This window comes from Pelmatolapia mariae, linkage group LG9 (genome assembly GCF_036321145.2).
Source record: "Pelmatolapia mariae isolate MD_Pm_ZW linkage group LG9, Pm_UMD_F_2, whole genome shotgun sequence".
Lineage (NCBI taxonomy): Eukaryota > Metazoa > Chordata > Actinopteri > Cichliformes > Cichlidae > Pelmatolapia > Pelmatolapia mariae.
This window is the reverse complement of record NC_086235.1, coordinates 22,711,220-22,732,664: the sequence shown is the minus strand read 5'-3', so window position 1 is coordinate 22,732,664 and position 21,445 is coordinate 22,711,220. Positions and strand designations below refer to the sequence as shown.

At 41.1% G+C, this 21,445-nt stretch overlaps 1 protein-coding gene across 3 annotated transcripts in view; it reads left to right on the top strand.

The window, feature by feature from the left end:
* The first annotated feature begins 555 nt into the window (after positions 1–555).
* Positions 556–21,445, top strand: part of pip4k2aa (phosphatidylinositol-5-phosphate 4-kinase, type II, alpha a) — a 33,103-nt gene continuing 12,213 nt past the window's right edge. The window contains exons 1-4 of one of the 3 annotated variants that reach the window (XM_063483815.1): positions 556–1,674; positions 19,408–19,505; positions 19,652–19,748; positions 20,951–21,103. In XM_063483815.1, coding sequence (XP_063339885.1) covers positions 1,534–1,674; positions 19,408–19,505; positions 19,652–19,748; positions 20,951–21,103 — 489 coding nt within the window. In that variant the 5' untranslated portion in view covers positions 556–1,533. The remainder of the gene's footprint in view (positions 1,675–19,407; positions 19,506–19,651; positions 19,749–20,950; positions 21,104–21,445) is intronic. The other 2 variants (XM_063483814.1, XM_063483817.1) reach the window with 2 other exon arrangements.

Genomic DNA, 21,445 nt, shown 5'->3' with positions numbered 1-21,445 from the left:
TTTTCTTTATATATATCTGTCAAACATATATTTTTATTCAATATAAATAGAGCTCAGTCAATATGAAAAGAAATGCGCTGCCGTGAAGGGTGAGCCATAAAACAAATGAGCTCTATACCGCATCAGCACATTGAAGCCTCCTGCTTTTACAGAGGCACTGACACAGCATTGTGCCAGTGGAAACAGCATAGTATGCACCAGAAGACCAAATGACCTCCAAAGACATTATCTCTGATGGTGTGGCTATATATCTATCTATATATAGATAGATATATAGATATCTATCTATATATATATAATCGTATCTACAGATCTACAGCAAGCCAAAAGTAGGGATTGACTTGGATGGTGCACGTCTCTGCTAATCCATTACTATTATAGAGGCTGCAAAAAACGGGGGTGGGTGAAGAAAACAGTCATGTAGGGCAGCCTCACTGAAAAAGTGTATAGTTTTTATTCAGTTATAACCTTTTTGTTGCTGACAAGAAGGGTAAATCCAAATGCCAAATATAGACTAATATAGAAAGCTCTTGTGCTATTAAAATACAACAGAAAGGTAACATGGGCCCGGTAGTGGAGGGCAGGAGTAGCAGCGAATCAGAGCAGGAGACACTGCAAAGCTCAGCCCGTCACCTCCCATCCGCCGAGCTGTCAGTTGCAGCGCACATGAACATCAACGCTGCGGGAGTGGACCAAACGTTGATATTCTTGTAACGTCGAAATATTTGCTCCTCAATGTTTTCATTTAAACCGGGCAAAGACATCACAGGATACACGCCCTGTCATCTCTGTGGACTAAGTACAAACGCGTAGGAGGAGGGCTGAGCCGCTCGCTAGTCGCCGAGCAGCTGGCTAATGGCAGTAGTTAGCTTGCAGGCTACTGCTTGATAGCTGGTGAACGGAGTCCGCTTCTGCTTCTTGCCGTCATTTGGTTAGAGAAGGTCGGGGAGGCTCATGTTAGCTGGTAGTTCTAAGCGTCTAGCTACCCTTCAGCATCTCTATTGTGCTATTTTTTATATTTAAAAAACAAGCGCGTGTTCTGTGGGTCATTTGCCACGGGGGCTTAACAATTGTACATCCTCCGTACGTTTACTGTTTTTACGAAATTTAGCTTTGATGTTTGCTAGCTAACAAGCTATTCTCGGCTATGCTAACGCTACCTCGGTGAGACTTTACATCGCAGGAGGTGCAGAGAGCTCCAGTCGAGAGTCAAGGAAGGAAGAGTGGTGACTTATGATGTGGGCTGGCGGAGAAGCGTATGACGGTTAAGTGAAGAAGAGCAAGCAGTATTAGGCTAAACGCTTCGTATTTCCTCACGTTAGTTTCTTTCGAGCTAGGGCCACAGCGACAGCCGAGCTCTGTGGGACTTTAGATGAAGAAAAGAATCGGGGCACCTTGGTTTGCTGGGCTGGCTAAATGAATAGTACTGACACTGCTGAACCGTGAGCTGGTGGCCGCTGTGCCAGCTTCAAGGGAAGACACGCTGTCGGGATTATCGCACAGTCTGCAATAAACCAGCCAGTTTTCTTAAAGATGGCTTCGGCGAGCAGCATTGCCGCATCCATTGCGAGCAAAACCAAGACCAAGAAAAAACACTTCGTTGCCCAAAAAGTGAAGCTCTTCCGTGCCAGCGACCCTCTGCTCAGCGTGCTTATGTGGGGAGTCAACCACTCGGTGAGTCAGACCGTCCACTGTCACTGTGATGATCTACGGTTATGTCTCCCTCGATCTTTTGATGTTCCAGATTAAGGCTCACTTGCTGTCAGATATCAGCTTTTGCGTTACTGCAGCTGAGTAAAAATACGAGGTGACAGCTGTCCAGCGGTTCACTGAACTGTCACCGTAAATACAGGACTGGCTTCAATTAGCGCAATCCATTAGTAATGTTTGCTTTAGTGAGCTTTTTGTAGTTGCAATAGTAATGTCGTGGATCTTATTAGTCCGTGGTTTTGATGCATGCATGCATGCGCGCGTGTGTTCGTGTGCGGTGAACTCTCTTTGGCTTCCTGTTGTGCACATGTAGGATAAGCTCCTAGGGCTCTGTGTCATGAGAGAGCAGATCTTCCCATGCAAGACAGCTTATCTCTGCTGTCTTTCTCTTCCTTTGCTGAATTATTGCTGCACTTGGCCATTTCTCAGATGTTGGAAAAAGCACACAACTTGGCAGACAGAGGACATGCAAATATTTCTGGCACCAAATCACAAGTATTACACCTGTAAGCAGTGTTTTGCAAAAAGATTTAGGCTACACATAGATGATGCTTGGTCAACTGACCAAGACAGGTAAGCTGTTCTTCTGACAGCTCCTTTTTTGTTACAGTTGTAGTATATAGCTTATCCTTGATTTTTGCCCAGTTTTTTAAAATCGTAATTATGGCAGAGTTATAACTGTAGGGCCAGTCTTTTGGCACCAGACTGATTGAGGAGAACTGATTTCCAAGGTATAGCCAAATGAGCTGAGCAGCAGCATTCATATATTTATTAAGCACACACGTTTATTTTTATGTTAGTTATAGATTTTTTTTTAACAATGATGGCAGTAACCTTTATTCTTTGATTGTAACTGATGCTCTAATTTCTCACACTTTATTTTTCTCTGCCTGTTATTCATATATATAGTAATATAACAACAATATGAATGTGTATGGTAGCAAATTAAGAATGAATGGAGTGTCTTCTAATGACATCTCTTTTCCTTTTGACAAATGAAAAAAAATATGTTTACCTTTTTTAATGTAATAAGTCACCTATTTGTTCTTAAACTATTTAGCTTAAAATGATGCACTTTGTTTTATTAATAGCCAGACATGTATTTTCACTAATGACTTTGTCAGCAGTGATCATAGTCTGTTTTGTTTTTGTCAATATCTCTATGTCAGGTTGAGGCAGGTTGAGGAGTATTTGGTGGATATTTGACATACTTGCAGCACTGTGAGCAGATTGAGGGGAAAGTCTTTATGAGAATGTGTTACAATTTAGTTTTTTATTCCGCAGCGTTTGATTTTTGGAGTAGGGTTCAGGGTGGCAGTTTAGTGTGGATTACAGGACCTCAGAATAGTCTGACATACATGATGCCAAGGCAGCTAAAGATCTAAAGCTTTTATTCTTTATCTAAGCTGTAGTCTGTAGATGGATCACAGTCACCTGGCTTTGGTTAGTGTTAAGCTTGAAGGCTCAAAGTAAGAAACACAAGAGTTTTACCTCTGTGAAGCTATGCACTACAAATTAGTCATTCTCTTTTTCAATGTCATTGAAGTGCCTACGAACGATAAATGTATATAAATATATGCCATTTGTCCTCACTTTACTGGTTTTGCTTATCAGATATGATGTAAGCAATTGTATCAGCTAGATGGCCACCAAGCTCTTAAAACCCTTCAATAAAAATTTATGGTTACATCATGGATTTTTTATTTTTATTTTTTGTCACATCAGTAAATTTAAGAGAAAATCATTTGTGTGTTTGTGTTTGTCCTTGCATGTCAAAGCTAGGATTATATCATAATCATTTGTCTGATTCAGGTGTCTACTTTTGTGCTGTGTCAACTGTCTGCTGAAACATTATGGGTCAGTGGCTTGTAACCATAAAAACCTAGAGTTTGAAGAATCATTGAATACATGTTCAAACTGCACTTGGATTGCTCAACATTGCACTGGAGTCGTCAGCACATTCCCTTGTTATGCCTTAGGCTACTTCTCCTGCAGTTTTTCTCAGCAGGTACTCAGCTTGTCATACTATCAGCTACGTAAAAATTACATTCCATGACAGGTCACTAGATTGAGCCACTGAGTTGCTGCCAAAGAGTGTTTAGGCTATCAAGTATTGATATAAGTAGGGCCACCCCTTACCAAATTTGCCTTGTTGACAAGTAGTTAGCTACTCATGCACATTTATGATAGCCATCTATCCATTCATCTAAACATCCATCCATTTTTAAACTGTTTATCCATGCATCATTCATTTTTTTATTAAATTAATTATAATTGTATGTATAGGGAGCATCTAAAACTGCTGTTAATTCCAGAGCTGAGAGCTATTATGTTATATTATATTATATTTGAGCTATTACATAACCTTTGGTAACACTATGCATAATTACAGAGATACAGAACTCTAGTATAAGCCTTAAAAATCTAAATTTTACAACACCACACAGGAAGCCGCCAGTTAATGATACCATTAAAGCAACAGTCAGCAAGGACTCTGTTCCAATAGTAGAATGAGTGTTTAATTGGCTATTATTGGGCTTTTTGGGCATTTAACATGATAAGCCATGTTTGAGGTTGATAAATGGTAGGTGAATGTTTGCCTGTGGGTTTTGCTGCTCTATTGGGGCTATCGTTTACTCTTGAAATAAACCCGCTGTTTGGATTTCCTGCCTGACGCGTATAAAATTAATAAATGGAGGAACCAGCTGTGTAAACAGTAATATCTATCTGTAAGTGACTTTTGCCACTTCAGTGAGACTTTGAGTTTTGTTGTTTTTGTTTTTTTCCTGGCAACCAACCAGTGAACTAACACTCTTCTCATAAACTAATGTTGGGTTGGTTATTACGGGTCAGCCTGAGCTAAAGGTCACTCCCTGCAGCAAGGAGATTGCAAAAGTAACATGAACTAAAAAAGGAGTGAATAAAGGGTGAGGCTTGAGAATGCCACCAGACTGCAAAGACAGTAGGACATTGAAACACATTCATTCATACACGTTCTGCAGTTGTAACCACCCTCTTTAACCACTGTGGGTTGTCATCTGAATAATCCAAATTATCTTGGCTTAAAAACCAGACTTATTTGAATTACTGGTCCGTTAATTTCTCCAGTGCAGATTAGATGCCAGTAGTTCCAACCTTTATATTAGTCCAGTGAAGTGAGAATGGCATGCAGAATGAGACAAATAGAGTGCCAGTGATCATAGGAATAAATGAGATGTTTAAATGATCCCGTAAACTATGTGTATGTCATCAGAATTGTTGTTGTGTAATAGCTAACCAAAGATTTGTATTTTGAAGTATTTAAAAGCTTCCTTAAAATAACCTGCTTAAGCAAGTAGCCCATTTTATTTTAATCCTAGTACTTTGAAATGTTGTCAGCATATATAGCATCTGTTTTTGGCTGCACTAAGATTACAAATTGTGATTGGGGTGCCTCAAGCCATAGAAATTGCAGTGTGGATTTTCTAAAAGAGTATTATTTGGTCCTTTTTCTTGCCTTCTACCATTGTCAGGAAGATTTTTCTCACTATAAAACTTAATAAAAGAAACTTACATGACAGCGGATTTAGACCATAGCTCTAAGTGTCTAGCTTGGGGGAATGAAACAGGACCTGTAATGCTTGTTTTCAATTCTAATTTTTAAATCTTTTGCTCTACTAGAGTAGCTATGAGTGATTCACATTAAAAAAAAAAATAAAATAAAATAAAAAATAATTTGTTTAATTTTGCAGCCCATGTTCATCTACTCCCCAAGCAAGGCTCTCCCATAGAGGCCCCCATGCCTTTAAGACAGATTTCTTCTGACTGGGTACCCCTTGCACACAGCAGGTTTGCACAGCAGGTGTGTGGGACTGCTGTGCTCACAAGCAGACCTTTGTGCCCGCAAGACCATATTACACTTTATGTGACCTCAATAAAATGCAAAAAAATGTTTATTTTAATCGCTGACCACATTTAAAATAAGCATCCGAAACGGTAAACTTATATATGACAGAAAATAAGGAAAAGCGTAGAATTAGCACTTGGAGCTTGCAGGATATGGCAAGTTAACTAACAGTCTGCATTCTTGCTGAAAGTAGTGGCTTTCAGAGGGAAGGAAAAGTGTGATTCTTGGCTCTGTCTTATAGTAACGCTGTTATTATGCTTTAGCCTGAATGTAAATGAACCTAGAATAAGACAAACTAGCGACCCATTTTAGCTTCTTAAAATTGCAACATCATAAAGCGTTTTCACTGTGTTAATGTTTTCACACTACAAAGAACACTTTACAGATTGCATCTCTAACCTGTGAATATTTAGTAGTGTTACCATGGTGAGCCAGGGACTTCATAGAACCCAGTCTGTTGCAGAACCTGTTGGCATGAATTTAGGTCCTAACTCACCTGATGTGCCAGATGGTTTGCAACTCTGAACCATCTGGGAAATTGTCCTTGGAGTCTTTTAAAAGGGCAGGCACTTAAAAAACAAAACAAAAAACAAAACAAAAACTTGGCTGTAGATTAGATGGCCACTGGGCTACATCAACCAATCAGATCAATACACTACAATAGAGAGTGCTGAAGAGGAAAAACGAGCCCCAGTCTGGGGAAATTTGAAACCTTTGAAGCTATTTATCATTGTATTAAAGGACTGATTCTGTAAGGAAAATTTGTGCATAAAAGACGCTCATAGACAAAAAAAAAAAAAAAAAAAAACTCTAGGCAGATGGCTGTGTGACCCATCTGTCTGTTGTCACACCTTAAACACTCCTGTAGCTGTGACCTTGATAGGCTTCCTGACGGGTCGCTGTTGCCGTCATGATCTGTAGAATCTTTCCAGCTACCCAATGGTGAAGTCAAAAATACTTGTTTCCTAGAAAGATGCATAAAAGTCCTGGCTACCGCAAGCTAATTTTAAAAATGTTTTCAGGTGCCAAACACCTTGCATCTCCACTTTTATTCTGCAGTGAATCTAGCTCACAGCTTCACCCTGGGAGTCTGTAAAAAGGGATAAAGTTTTGACTTGTCTGTCAGGTCTATTTGTAAGTCCTTGTGTTGTATGAGGGCAGTGTTGGAAGAGAAGTGTGTCAGAATGTGTTCTGCTGTTGGTGTGTGAGTAGATTTGTCATTGGCTGGAAAGCTGCATTGTGACTGTTTAAGGCATCCTTTGCATTAATGTAGCTTTGACTCCAGCATTTTCTGACATGCTGTTGCATATAATCTGCTCCAGTGCTTTTAAAACTAAGATATATTTGATAGTTTGTGTTAGAGCTGGGCGATATATCGAGTTTTTTAAAAATATCGATATATTTTCATACGAGATATAAGATGTGGCAATATCGTTTATATCGATATAGTATATGTTACGTTATAATTATACTTTTGGAGCCGCAAGTTTGCCTCTCTTTTGTCCATTTTTGTCTCTCCGCTGCGTTACTGGGCCTCGCCTTAGCATGCGTCCGTACTACCTGCCCCGGGAATTCTCGCATGTTATCGCGATAACAGCGTATGTCCCCCCCTCGGCCAACGCGGATGCAGCCTGTGACACTCTCCACTCAGTGGTCAGCAGACTGCAAACACAATCTCCGAGAGCCCTCCTCATAATATCAGGGGACTTCAATCATGCCTCACTGGACTCCACACTGCCCACCTTCACCCAGTATGTGACCTGCCCAACCAGAGACAATAAAACACTGGACTTACTGTATGCCAATGCTGAAGAGGCATACAGTTCATCACCTCTCCCTCCCCTGGGCAGATCTGATCACAACCTGGTGCACCTTGTCCCTGTGTATGAGCCCTTAGTGCACAGGGAGCCACCAGCCACCCACACAGTGCAGAGATGGTCAGAGGAGAGCGAGGAGGCTCTTAAGGATTGTTTTGAGTCGACTGTGTGGGAGGTGATCTGTGACGACCACGGAGAGGACATCGACAGCCTTACTACATGCATTACTGACTATATTAATTTCTGTGTGGATAACACCGTACCTACCAGGACTGTACAGTGTTTCTCCAACAACAAACCTTGGATTACCCCAGAAATTAAAGCCGTCCTCAAGCAGAAGAGGAGGGCCTTCAAATCCAAAGACAAAGAGGAGTTGAAAAGGGTGCAGAGAGAGTTGAGGGGACTGATAAGGAATGGGAAGGACAGCTACAGGCAGAAGATGGAGAACCAGCTTCAGCAAAATAACGTTGGTGAAGTCTGGAGAGGCCTCAGAACCATCTCAGGCCACAAACATCAGAACTCTCTGCCTGGGAGGGATGTGAGGTGGGCAAATGAACTGAATCATTTCTTCAACAGATTTGATTCAGCCATGAGGCAGTCTCCAACATCGGCTGCAGACTCACCCACCCCCACTGTTGCTGTTCCACCTCTGACACCTCAGACACTTCACACCTCCTCTATTCACCCTGCTCACTCCTCCCCACCCCCAACAACAGCATCCAATACACACTCAACACAAGGCTCCAGCCTGTCTCTCTCAACCACCCAGGTTAGGAGGGAACTGAGGAGGATTAAAGCCAAGAAGGCAGCGGGTCCAGATGGCATCAGTTCGAGGGTCGTCAGGTCCTGCGCGGACCAACTGTGTGGTGTGATGGAGCACCTCTTCAACCTGAGCCTGAGGCTGGGAAGAGTCCCACAGCTCTGGAAAACCTCCTGTGTTGTACCAGTGCCAAAGACTTCACGCCCCAAGGACCTCAACAGCTACAGGCCGGTGGCTCTGACATCCCACCTGATGAAGACCCTGGAGCGGTTGGTCCTGGCTCAGCTTCGGCACCTTGTGAGCTCATCACTGGACCCACTTCAGTTTGCCTACCAGCCTGGCATTGGAGCGGATGATGCCGTCATTCACCTCCTACATCGCTCCCTCGCTCACCTGGAGACCGCTGGGAGCACTGTGAGAATCATGTTCTTTGATTTCTCCAGTGCCTTCAACACTATTCTTCCCTCGGTTCTGAAGGACAAGCTGGAGAACTCAGGAGTGGACCATCACCTCACTACCTGGATTTTGGACTACCTCACCGACCGACCACAGTATGTGAGGACTCAGGGCTGTGTGTCGGACAGGGTCGTCTGCAGTACGGGGGCCCCACAGGGAACGGTTCTGGCTCCGTTCCTCTTCACCATCTACACTGCAGACTTCTCCCACAACTCCACCCAGTGCTTCCTGCAGAAGTTCTCTGATGACTCTGCTATAGTCGGCCTCATCACTGATGGGGACGACAAGGAGTACAGAGGACTGACTCAGGACTTTGTGGACTGGTGCCAGCTGAACTACCTCCAGATCAATGCCAGTAAAACCAAGGAGCTGGTGGTAGACTTCCGCAGGCACAAGCATCCTCCACTGCAACCACTGAACATCCAAGGTATGGACATCGAGGCTGTGGACAGCTACAGGTACCTTGGTGTTCATCTGAACAGCAAACTGGACTGGACTCATAAATCAGACGCCCTCTACAGGAAAGGGCAGAGCAGACTGTACCTGCTGCGGAGACTCAGGTCGTTTGGAGTGGAGGGCCCACTCCTGAAGACCTTCTATGACTCTGTGGTGGCCTCAGCCATCTTTTATGGTGTGGTCTGCTGGGGTGGCAGCATCTCTTCTGGGGACAGGAAGAGACTGAACAGGCTTATCCGAAGGGCCAGCTCTGTTCTAGGATGCCCTCTGGACCCAGTGGAGGTGGTGAGTGACAGGAGAATGGTGGCTAAGCTGTCATCCCTGTTGGACAACATCTCCCACCCCATGCATGAGACTGTGACAGCACTGAGCAGCTCCTTCAGTGGGAGACTGCGGCACCCACGGTGTGGGACGGAGAGATTTCGCAGGTCTTTCCTCCCCACTGCTGTCAGACTCCACAACAAAGACTTTAACTGATCATACACACACATCCACACATGTGCAATAACACTAATGTGCAATAATCTTTTCTGGCATCGTTGTATTTTTTACTCAGTTGTATATAGCATTTGTATTCTATTTTTATCTTATTGTATATTTTATTCTATTTTATTCTAGTGTATATAGTATTCTATTTTATTCTATTCTGTACAGTTGTGTACTGTATTTATTCTTATTTTATTTTATTCTAATTTTTGCTTCATAACTTTTGCACTGTCCACTTCCTGCTGTGACAAAACAAATTTCCCACGTGTGGGACTAATAAAGGTTATCTTATCTTATCTTATCTTATCTTATCTTATCTCTCCTTCACTGAACACAACTCCCCCTCCCCCATCGCTTCACCTGCAGGCAACGACAAGATGAACACGGCAAATCTCCGTTAACGAGTTACCGCGGATCGCCCCGTGCGTGGGGCTGGACGGCGTCAACGTGTTAGCGAGCTAACCGCGCTAACGAGCTAACCGCGCTAACGACATGCAGCCCACAGGCGCTGCATGACCTAAAATCCTTTCATTTTCTCAAAAATCGACAGTGCACCTTATGTATGAATTCTGGTTGTGCTTACTTGCGATCGTGGCTCAAGAGTTGGGAGTTCGCCTTGTAATCGGAAGGTTGCCGGTTCGAGCCCCGGCTTGGACAGTCTCGGTCGTTGTGTCCTTGGGCAAGACACTTCACCCGTTGCCTACTGGTGGTGGTCAGAGGGCCCGGTGGCGCCAGTGTCCGGCAGCCTCGCCTCTGTCAGTGCGCCCCAGGGTGGCTGTGGCTACAATGTAGCTTGCCATCACCAGTGTGTGAATGTGTGCGTGAATGGGTGGATGACTGGATATGTAAAGCGCTTTGGGGTCCTTAGGGACTAGTAAAGCGCTATATAAATACAGGCCATTTACCATTTACTGACCGCGAACCGTTTTTATGTGGTACAGGGCGCTCAGCAATCTGTCAAAAAATGTTTTAGTACGACTTTGGTAAGCTATGGAGCCGCACCGCTTGACGGATTGTCGGAGCATTACGGCTACCGTAGTCCGGAGCCTCGCGGAGTGATACGTACTGTGCTTCAACGTAACATTACCGTATTGTGTGTGTATAAGAACCATAAATGGCACCTGTTAAGAGACATGGTTACAAAGAGGATTTCAAACTCAAGGCTGTCAGTAACGCAGTAGAACTTGGGAATAGAGCAGCTGTGAAATCTGTCTCTTTGTTATTATGCTCAGCGTCTTTTAGTTTACATTTTGACTGCACAATTGTGAGCTTTTTGTTATGCACAAAAACAACATTGTGTTTCTTTTATTTATGGAGCATTATTATTTAATAAATGCTGATAATTTATTTTTGAGTAATTTCTTCATGTACATCTACGCTGTATGTTAATAAAAGTGCCTGTGTGACATCTGGGACACAGCTTTGACTAAGAACTCTCTTTTTGTTCTTACCTTATGGCTTAAAAAAAAAAATATCGAGATATATATCGTATATCGCCATCCAGCTAAAAAATATCGAGATATGAATTTTGGGTCATATCGCCCAGCTCTAGTTTGTGTGTTGCTTTTTATTTTACCAGACAGGCTTATGTAGCAGGATCTAAATTTATCTTTGTAGGTAATTGTTTCAAGTTTAAATTTTAATTGTTTTGTTCCTTTTTAAAAATTCTGGCTCCCCCTGACCTAAATTTGAATTCATACTAGCGCCACTATTCGTTCTTTTTCTTTCTGTTTCTTCATGAAACTCCTCCCCTTCCTGCAGATTTTTAACTAGTTTTGTGAGGGTCTCTTTATGTGTCATCCTGTCTATGTGGCTCAGTTTCATTCCCTGTCCCCCTCTCTCCTGCCTCATTGTCTCTGGGTCTGACTCAGAGTAGCTGTGTCTGCTTCTGTGTATTACATAAGAGTTTGATTCTATAAATATCTGCAGGAGTGACCCACAGCTAATATGTGTGATGATTATGGAGAAAAACAGAAAAGCTGAAACCTCACATCCTGGCACCCTGAGGCAGTGACAGACAGAAGAACGTGTGGAAGCATGTGGTTTTTCTTGCACTGAGCATATAATTTTTTTTTTTTCATTTCGTTATCGCCTGCTTGTGTGCATGTGTGTCGCCTTCAATACTGTGTACTTGCTTGTGGCCATGGTAACTGTAGAAACAAACTATAATTTAATAGGCGCATTTCTGTTTTGTATTTTGTTTTTTAAAAAGAGGTGGAGAGAGAAACACAATCTTAGCAGCCTCTTGGAGATCCTAATATTGAATAATAATGGTTTAAAACAAGGGTGTCGAACTCCAGGCCTCGAGGGCCGGTGTCCTGCAGGTTTTAGATATCACCCTGGGTCAACACACCTGAATCAAGTGATTAGTTCATTAACAGGCTTCTGGAGAACCCCAAAACACGTTGAGGAGATAATTTAGCCATTTAAATCAGCTGTGATGGATAAAGGACACATCTAAAACCTGCAGGACACCGGCCCTCGAGGCCTGGAGTTCGACACCTGTGGTTTAAAACATACACAGGATGTGACGAAATCAGTGGCAAAATTACATTACATCCTGCTCATGTCTCTGTAGTAGGGGTGAAATTATTCTCCAGATCCATGGTTAGTTTGTATCTTCTTTGTTTTTATAGTTTTCATTCTTAATTATTTCCATTTCATTTGAACCACAATAATCTATAAATATAACATCAACCACATCTCCACATAGCTCAGTTGCGCATCAGTGACAGACACGTCACCAAGCGTTAGTTTGCAACCTATATGGCTAAAACCACATGGTTTAAAAGATGCCTTTAATAAAAAATAGTGGAGGAAATGCTTAGCTAACAGTACTTTATTAGTGGTGATATTGGTAGTGAATCTTCAGTGTTTTACTTTGCATTTCTACCCATCGGCCCTTTATGGCTGATGGGGTGTTGTCGTTACCCCGGCAGGCAGGCGGGTGGGTGACATGGACACCCAAGTTTGTGAACGTGATAACTTGAGAACAAAGCAACGTAGGAGTTTCAAATTGATAACATAGGTGTATCTACTAAAAATCTTGGACGAGTTCGTAACTCAGTGACCTCAGCCTCAAGGTCAGGGGTCAGAGGCCAAGTTTTCTAAAAATTTTGTGAATGCAATAAGTTGAGAACAAGGCAACATTGGATTTTGAAATCCATACCATAGGTGGATCTGTTAGGAAGCTAAGGGGTACCCCTGGCTACTGCCAGTATTTTTTTTCTTTTCTTTTCCCCAGTACATATTGAGTTACCTCATAGTAAGGTAACTTTTTGTATTTCCTGTAAACCATAGAAAGAAGGCTAACCTGGATTATGATGCAGTATTATGTACTATGTCGTAGACCACCACTGCTTTGGACTATGGTGAAAGTTGGTGTACCAACAGTTGTTATTGTTCAGGCTCAAATCTGTTTCGGCATCATTGCATTTAGAAGAACATGTTATCTTACATTGGGATCATACTTACGTTGATATGTTTTCAAAACCACACCCATTGTGGAAAAATTTAAATCAACAGATAAATAACCGTGGTTCTAAAGAAGTTAAAAATGCAAGATACCGAGTAACATATTAGCTTTGTAGGTAAATCTTTTCAACAGTTTGCAAAACAATAATAATCAAATTTTAGGATATGACCACAGCAACTGAATGAGTTAAACCGCAACTCACTTCAGACTCCTTAAATTTCACCCCAACTAAACACCTGGAAAGTTTAATGACAGTCACGATACTATTGCATAATACAATTTTTATGATATACAGTCATGTCAAAAAACTGTTTTCACATGACTCTGTGCAGTCCTGTTAAATGGAGTACCCTCCATGATTTAATTGCTTGTAGAATCACCTTTTAGCAGCAATAACTTGAAGCAATCTTTTTTTTTTTTTTTTTTGTATCTTTTTTTGTATTTTTGTAAATCGGTCTCTCACATTATTGTGGAGGAATTTTGGCCGACTCTTCTTTACAATTTTGCTTCAGTTCAGTTAGGTTTGCATGCATTCATTCATGCACAGCTCTCTTTATGGACTGCTGCAGCATTGTAATTGAGTTGATTTCTGGACTTTGGGCCTTTCCAGCACCTTGAGTTTTTTGGTTTTTTAGGGTTTTTTTTTTTTAGCAATGCTGTTGTAGATTTGCTGCTGCGGAATCACTGTCTTGTTGCATGACCCAATTTAAAGATTTAATTTACAGAGGAATTCATGGTCAAATTACCTTGCAAGGTGTCCAGGTCCTGTGGCCGCACGGTCAACCCAAATCATCACCCCTTCGACCACAGTTGGTATGAGGTGTTTGTGCTGATATGGTATTTGTTTTTCACCAAAATAGCTCTATGTGTACTATGTGCAGCCAGACACCTCCAATGGAGTGTCACTTGCTTGTGATTGGTGACACAAGCAAGTGTCACCAATCTCTGTAGATTTGGTGACACTTGCTTGTGATCAATCAAGTGAATTTGATGAGCTGCACCTAAAGGTGTGCATAGTTTTTCACTGGATTGCACAATGTCCTGTGGAAACTATTTTTTTTTCATACGGTCATAAGCTAAAGTACTCCAAATTGCCTTTGTGGCAGTTCCTGTTGCAGTGTATCGCCTGCACCACATTTTGCTGTGATGATTCACACATAGATGGGTAGATTGGTGTTGGTTTCACAAGGATAAACCAACACCAGCAAAGTTTTGCAACTGGTAAAGATAGCAAAAACAGGCTAAAAGAGCTTTTAGTAATAGCTGCCAAAGTTGATTAAAACCAGTTATGACTATGTCCATGGGAGGACATAGCTGTCACTGTGTTTGTCGCTGTAGGCTGTGCTTCATTTATTCTGATTCTGGTTGTGACACATTTGTTTAATAGGTGTAAACACATGCAGCAGCGCTGGTTATGCTGTCTAACTGTTGCACTGAAGCTGCTGTACTTCTGCACTCCTGTGATGTATTGAGAGCAAATCTGTCATAGAAGTACTGCTGATTCAAATAGTTGTACAGCAGGTTATATTCACAGCACCATACATTAAACCACAGGCGCAGCAAAAGGCTGAACAGTACTCGTAGCCAGCAATTTCCTGACAGATCAAAGTGGTTTTATGTTGTTCAAAATTAAATCAGTACTAAAATCAGTACTAAGCGATAAAAATGCATCACACTATACTTCAATTCAATAAAACTTTATTGATCCTGAAGGTTGACCCCGAAAGAAATTGGAGTATCTACTTGCACTGATGTGTACCGTATGGTCCAAAACAAGAGGGGAATCTAATCTATAGTTAATAATCTTCTTTCACATTAAGAAAAGAGAAGACAGAAAGGTGTAAGTACAATAGAAGTAGCTTTATAAGTAGCAGTCCAGTCCATTTACAATGTTAACCTAAGACTGTGAATTGCTTTCATTTACTTGTCTCCTTAGAGATGTTTAAGGTTATTTTATGTGTGCCCACAAATAGCCTATTTAACAATTACAGCTAGGGCTGCCACAAACGATTATTTTGATAGTCGACTAGTCACCGATTATTTTTGCGATTAGTCGACTAATCAGATCATGCATCCATTGGACGTAAAACGTACAGCTTATTGCACCAGCATGCATCTGCTCTTATATAACTATCATTAGCTTACAGCTTTAAGTGTTTAAGGTATGTGCTAACTAAAAATAAAGACAAGATGATAGTTTATTAAATTTTAATGAAATTTGCAGATTGTTTCGGTGGAGTTTAATAAACTCAGCCTTCTGCTCCTTGCTGTCTAAAATATAACAGGACACCGGAGTATATTCTCGAGCATCTCACACTTCTGATAATCAGTTGTCTGCTTGACGTTTATTCAGCTCTGTAAAAACTATAACTTTAATCTCAGCCAAACCGATTTACTCAGGAACAAATAAAATACTGAAAAAAGCCAAACAATAACATTTTTAAGTTATCTAAGTGACTTATATATCATGTTTAACCTGAGTAGCGAAAGACGGCGGTGGGTTTGAAAAACGATGTGCCGCGAGTCCGGTGTTCTCACCGGCTCTAGTGAGCCTTGAACCCCGGCTAGCTATCGAGCTGGTGGGCAACAGACGTCTCCGAAAACGTCATAGCGCTTTAGAAAATATGTGGTGTCTTGATAAACCAAGCAGATATTTGAAGTTTACACAGCTACATTCTCGCCTGAAAATATGTTAAACGTTTATTTTGTGACCCAGAAAGAATAATAAGAGTAATTTTAAAACTAACTAGCTGCCGCCATTGTTGGAAACTGAGCAGGGCCGCGCTATGAATTCTGGGTTAGGTTGGGCCATGAAGTATACACCCGACCCATCCTTCAAATCTGGGGAAATGAAGGGCGCATTTGTCGGCCGCATTTGTCGGAGTCTTCGAATTTGGACAGTCTTCGTCGTGTCGCTGTAACGTAATCGGCCTACAAATGCGGGCACAGGAGGATGCGGTTCCTGAATTTGGACACAGCTATGATACCAGACACTGCTTCTTCTTCTTCGGGATTTAACGGCAGTTGGCATCCTGCATGTACAATGCAGTGCTGCCATCTTCTGTTTCAGTCCGTTATTACACTCTTAAATCCTACTACTTATTCCTGCGTCTTTTGGGATCTTACAGAGCTTCAAACGGCGCGTCGACTATTAAATTAGTCGTCGACGATTTTAATGTCGACGTAATCGTGACTAGTCGACTAATCGTGGCAGCCCTAGTTACAGCTAACGTCTAAAAAAAAAAAAAAAAAAAAATCTTAAAAAGACATTAACAAAAATTCCCCTGAAGCTAAGGTCCTGCAGGTTGCAAGGCTAACAGTTAACTGGCAGAAACCCTAAATAAGCTTTCTAGCCGTCACTAGAACAATGGACAATTTTCCCCACCTACAGCGTAGTGAAACATGTTTTTCTTAAAAGCGAGACCAGACCTATTGTATGCAACTATCAAATAATGGTATGTGAATATGTTTCCTGTTTTTCTTTCTAAAAATGTTATGTTTGACCTTTACTAACAAAGGTTCAAGAGGAACTCATCAGAATGATTACATTACCAAGTTAACCTTTTCCACTGATAACACATTCTGCTTATAGTTTGCAAATCAGTAATGGTGTTATCAGAAAAGATAAATATGATCATGATTGGTCGCATCTTTCCTGTTCATTGTCAAATGTGTCCCTGAGGGCTACTCATCTTGATTGCGGGTCTGATTAGTTTTGCTTCTTTTATATAAAAGTCTGGGAGCAGTTTTCTTTTCAACTCTGTTTCATTCGCTCTTTCAACTATTAGTGAGTCATCTGTCATTGTGCAGAAAGATGAGGCTATGCCGAGCTGCTGACAAAGCATGCTATCTTCACCAACTTCCTGTCCAATGGAGCAACAGCGCACACTTGCTTCACTCTGGGCCGGAAAACCAGTCTTCATCACCATGGAGACAAAAAGGAAGTGGTGGTGTGAAATTGTCTGCAAGTTTGATAGATGGAGGAAAATAAGCACATGAACTGGATGGTCATGTGAGAGCCTGAAACATGAAATAGCTCTACTTAACATTATATGGTGTGGGCTAGGCGCAACTTTAGTCAACTATGGTGAAGTTTATATACAACATTTCCACAAAGGCACCTGCGCAGATGTTTAGCATCAAGGTAGAAGCCTATAAAAAATCTTCATTTGTAAAAAATAGAACAACATTATCATCCTGGGTAGGCACTTTCTCATGTTTCCCTTTGCTGTTTTTATGGTTGTGAAATTTAAAGGTAGCAACAAGGACATTTGCTGAAACAGTAACTCTACACAAATGGTCATATGAGGGTAGTTTGGGGAAAATGAACCTCGAGGGACCCATCGTCTCTTTTATCTAACAGATATTTTCATCTCAATTGTCATTGCTGAACACTAGTGTCCTCACAGACACGTGTGTGTGTGTGTCTGTGTGTCTGTGTCTGTGTGGTGTGATGAGGCATTGTCTCTGCTCTTGTGTGAAATGCAGCTTTGTTGATTAGGTGACATCTCCCTTGTGTACCCAGGATGCATCTGTTGCATTACGTCACTGTGACGACAGTGCCTGTCACAACAGGGTGCTGAACCATACTTGGATATGACATCTGTGAACTTGGGTCCAGGTTCAAGTGGCAGAACAGGTTCAGATTATACACTTGACCTAAATAAATTAATATCACGAGCCTGTGGGGAATTAGCCCTACATCTTGGCTGTGCTGGGAATTTGTTAGTCATTTGTTACAGATTTTTCTTAAATTATTAATGCTGAATGTCTACATTTTAATATAGCAGTTTGGCCATATATAATAATTTGAGAGTGGACAAGATCATAGAAGTATTCTTCCACACTCAGCCTGTTAATACATGTCTTCACCTGACTGTGACTGGTATTATGAACTTTCTATTGCATACTATCTCCAACATTTCTGCAACTTTACAAGGCTGCAGTTGATCTCCAATGTTAAAAACATTGGATACCTCATTTAAGTGAGATGCTGAAGTTGTGATATGACACCTCATTATGCATCTCAGCACAATCCTAGCTGTAAGCAATGTAGAAAACTTAAATCACATTTGAGACTTGGCTGCAGAGGAACATGCACGTCTTGTTATTAATCAGTCAAAATGAAATATTTTAGGCTACTCCCTGCACCGTCATCAGGAGTGTGCTTGGTGGAATGATTGGAGGGTTATTAATAGATTCAAGCAACCTGGTAGGAAGCCTGCCGGCAGCCAACAACAAATACGCAAGCACACACACAAATACACACATCGTATGTGTATCAAGCTGTGCCTGATTCATAACAAATGTCAGGTCTGTGCAGTGCAGCAATGTGAAGCATGGCCAGCTCCAAGGGAAGCTCCTGCAAATGTACCATAGGCGATCACAGCTCTCCTGTTCACTGTATAAGATTCATTGAAGCATCACTCTTGAAATTCAAGGTAAATGTCACTGGGGGTTTTGAAAGGATGAGTGCTGAATTTTTAGCTAGTAATGAGGACACCCCAGTTTCTTTTAAAATTGCATTTCAGAGACTAGAGAAATGGCATTGCACACTGAAAAGAAAATGTCATTATGCTCTGAACTGTAAACATGTTCTATCAAGAAGATTAGAAAATAGCAGGGCTTCACAGACTGCAGGATCTTGAAGAAGCATATTAAGATTAACTTTTCTGCAACACATTCTCTTACTCCTACAAATCCACATGTTATCTAGACTCTATTTATGTCTTGTATTAGACATTATATAGACATTACATGCTTCGTGTCACTCTTTTTAAAGTCCCCATTTTGGTCATTGTCTGTACATTTAAAAACAACGTCAAACATTTGCATTTTCTGGAGCATTTCCTTTTGATTCTCTTCACTGCCTGTCCTTCAGATTTGTAGATGACATGATCCTAGAAATGTAATCTATTAAAATGTTCACGTTGCCAGTTGTTCAGTGCTGAAGATTATCATTAATTGATGGCCCTGGACACATTGGTTAATGCTCTTTTAAATAATAAAGCACAATAACTTGTATATCTGCTTTAGTGTGGGTTACAAATTCATCCATCAATGTTTTGTTTTCAGGACCCCAAATTTCAGAAATCTCAGTTATGTAGGATCGATAACTGTAATATTAGAACAGCCAAACCGAGCACAATCCATGTTCTATCTTAACTTTCTTTCCACATTGTGTAGAAACATAAAATGAATGAATCCTTTAAGTGTTAATTTCCTCGGTCACTACATCATATTTTGTCTAGGATTTCTGGGACCTCTTATACACCACATGCTTCACAGACATGCTTTAAGCTGCTTCGTTTTCCTAGATGCATGACTGATTGATCCTGTTTTTGTGTTTTTCTTTGCACAGATAAACGAGTTAAGCCATGTCCAGATTCCCATCATGCTCATGCCAGATGACTTCAAGGCCTATTCTAAGATTAAAGTGGACAACCACCTGTTCAACAAGTAAGTTCTTTTTTTTAAATTCAAAGGTTATTGTGTGTCACAAAAATAAATGTGTTTTTTAAATTAAGCATAAAGGAGTAACAAAACATGCTAAATAGCATTCATGAACTCTTCGTTATGTTTTTCTGATTTTTGTGTACACACAGGGAGAACATGCCTAGCCATTTCAAGTTCAAAGAGTACTGCCCTCTGGTGTTTCGAAACCTCAGGGAGAGGTTTGGCATCGATGATCAGGACTTTTTGGTAAAAAAAAGACTTCTACCATTTGTAGTATAAGATTGGTTTAAATTTGAATATTGGGTTGTCACTTACTAAAGATAACATGTTTTTTTTTTTTTTAGTACATGTTTCACAGTGTAATTACTTTAACAATCTAAGCACACTTAAACATGTAACTACTCCAAAACAAATGCAGTCATCTTTTCCCTCTTTTGTTTGAGCCCACTCCGTCTTTAGTTTTTGCTCTTTCCCAGTAAATCCCTGTTTCCCGGTGCAGTCAGTGAGTTGACTGTATTTGGATGTCATTGTCTCCCAGCTCAGTGCAGCTGTCCCTCTTACATGTTTTCATTAGGGCTCAGCTGGCTGCAGACGGTGGGCAGTAGGAGTTGAAAGTCACCGGTCCAAAATGCCACATTGTCACTATTAAACTGATTTTCTGTATTAGACACTTGTTGAAGACAGAAGATTTAATGGTTTGTTTGTTATTTTTCATGGTGCTTAATGTCAGAAGTATTAGTTTATGTTTTGGGAAGGTCATTAGAGTGCAAAAGTAACCATTTTGTTAAATAAATTATGAGAAACATTGGTAACCGCAGTGGTTACCAAGCAGCTTGTTACTCAAATGATTTCAATCTTGCACTAGGACTTGGTCATTTCTTACTTTTCATGCTTTTTAGCAGTCTCAAAAAGCAAATCTTCAATAAGCTTCTAAACATAAGAAGAAATTATATTGTTGTTTCTGCCACATAACTCCAAAGTTTGTTGTCATTCTGCAACATAAGCAACATAAGCTAACAGTTTAAGAGAGGGGGTGAGGAATTCTTAGAGAATGAGGGATTGAGCCACAGGGTATTGGATCATCTTACTTGTGAGCTCCAAAGTCTGGGCAGCAGCTGTTTGCGTCTGTGTGTAGCTTTGGCTGGGCAGCAGCCGTAGGGGTCAAACCCTCATATGTTTAGACTAGAGTGTGGGAGGTGGTGAAACTATAAGAATGCAGATCTAGTTGCTGTATTTCTGAGCTCCCTCACAACTGTGCACTACCTCAGAAATGTAATTTCCCTATCAGCTATTCAATAATGAGAGGTCAATATGAGTTCTGACTCTTTTTCAAAACAGTTTTTATAGGGAAGTGAGGATTGCCAAAGAGCAAAGATGACAAGCTGCTGTCATTTCATTGTGCACATCCTTATCCTTGTTTCATCTTTGTTTGTGCTCTGTGTTTGCAGAACTCTCTGACACGCAGTGCTCCCTTAAACAGTGAGGCCCAGGGACGCAGCGGGGCCCGCTTCCATACCTCTTACGACAAACGATACGTCATCAAGACCATCAGCAGCGAGGATGTGGCTGAGATGCACAACATTCTAAAGAAATACCATCAGGTGAAGAGGGCTTTTTTAACTGTAATGCATGACTTACTGTTTATTCTTCCATAGGAAGAAATAGATTATGCTAGCCTATGGCTGATGAAAATAACATCACAAGGAAAAGGGACACGCTGTTGTCTTTAATAATGCAGCTTCCTATTGATCTTGCAGTTTAAGTAGTGATAAAAAAAAAGAAAAACTTTATGGGTTCCATAGTCATGCCATGTCCTCTGATAGCTGTTGTAATAGGAGCCCCTTACTCCCTTTACTCTGTTTATCATCTCTCAGGAAAAAGCTAAGTTGTGCTTTGCTTTAGAAATCTCTCTTTCTTTATTCCATAAACTCTCCCTGTTAGTA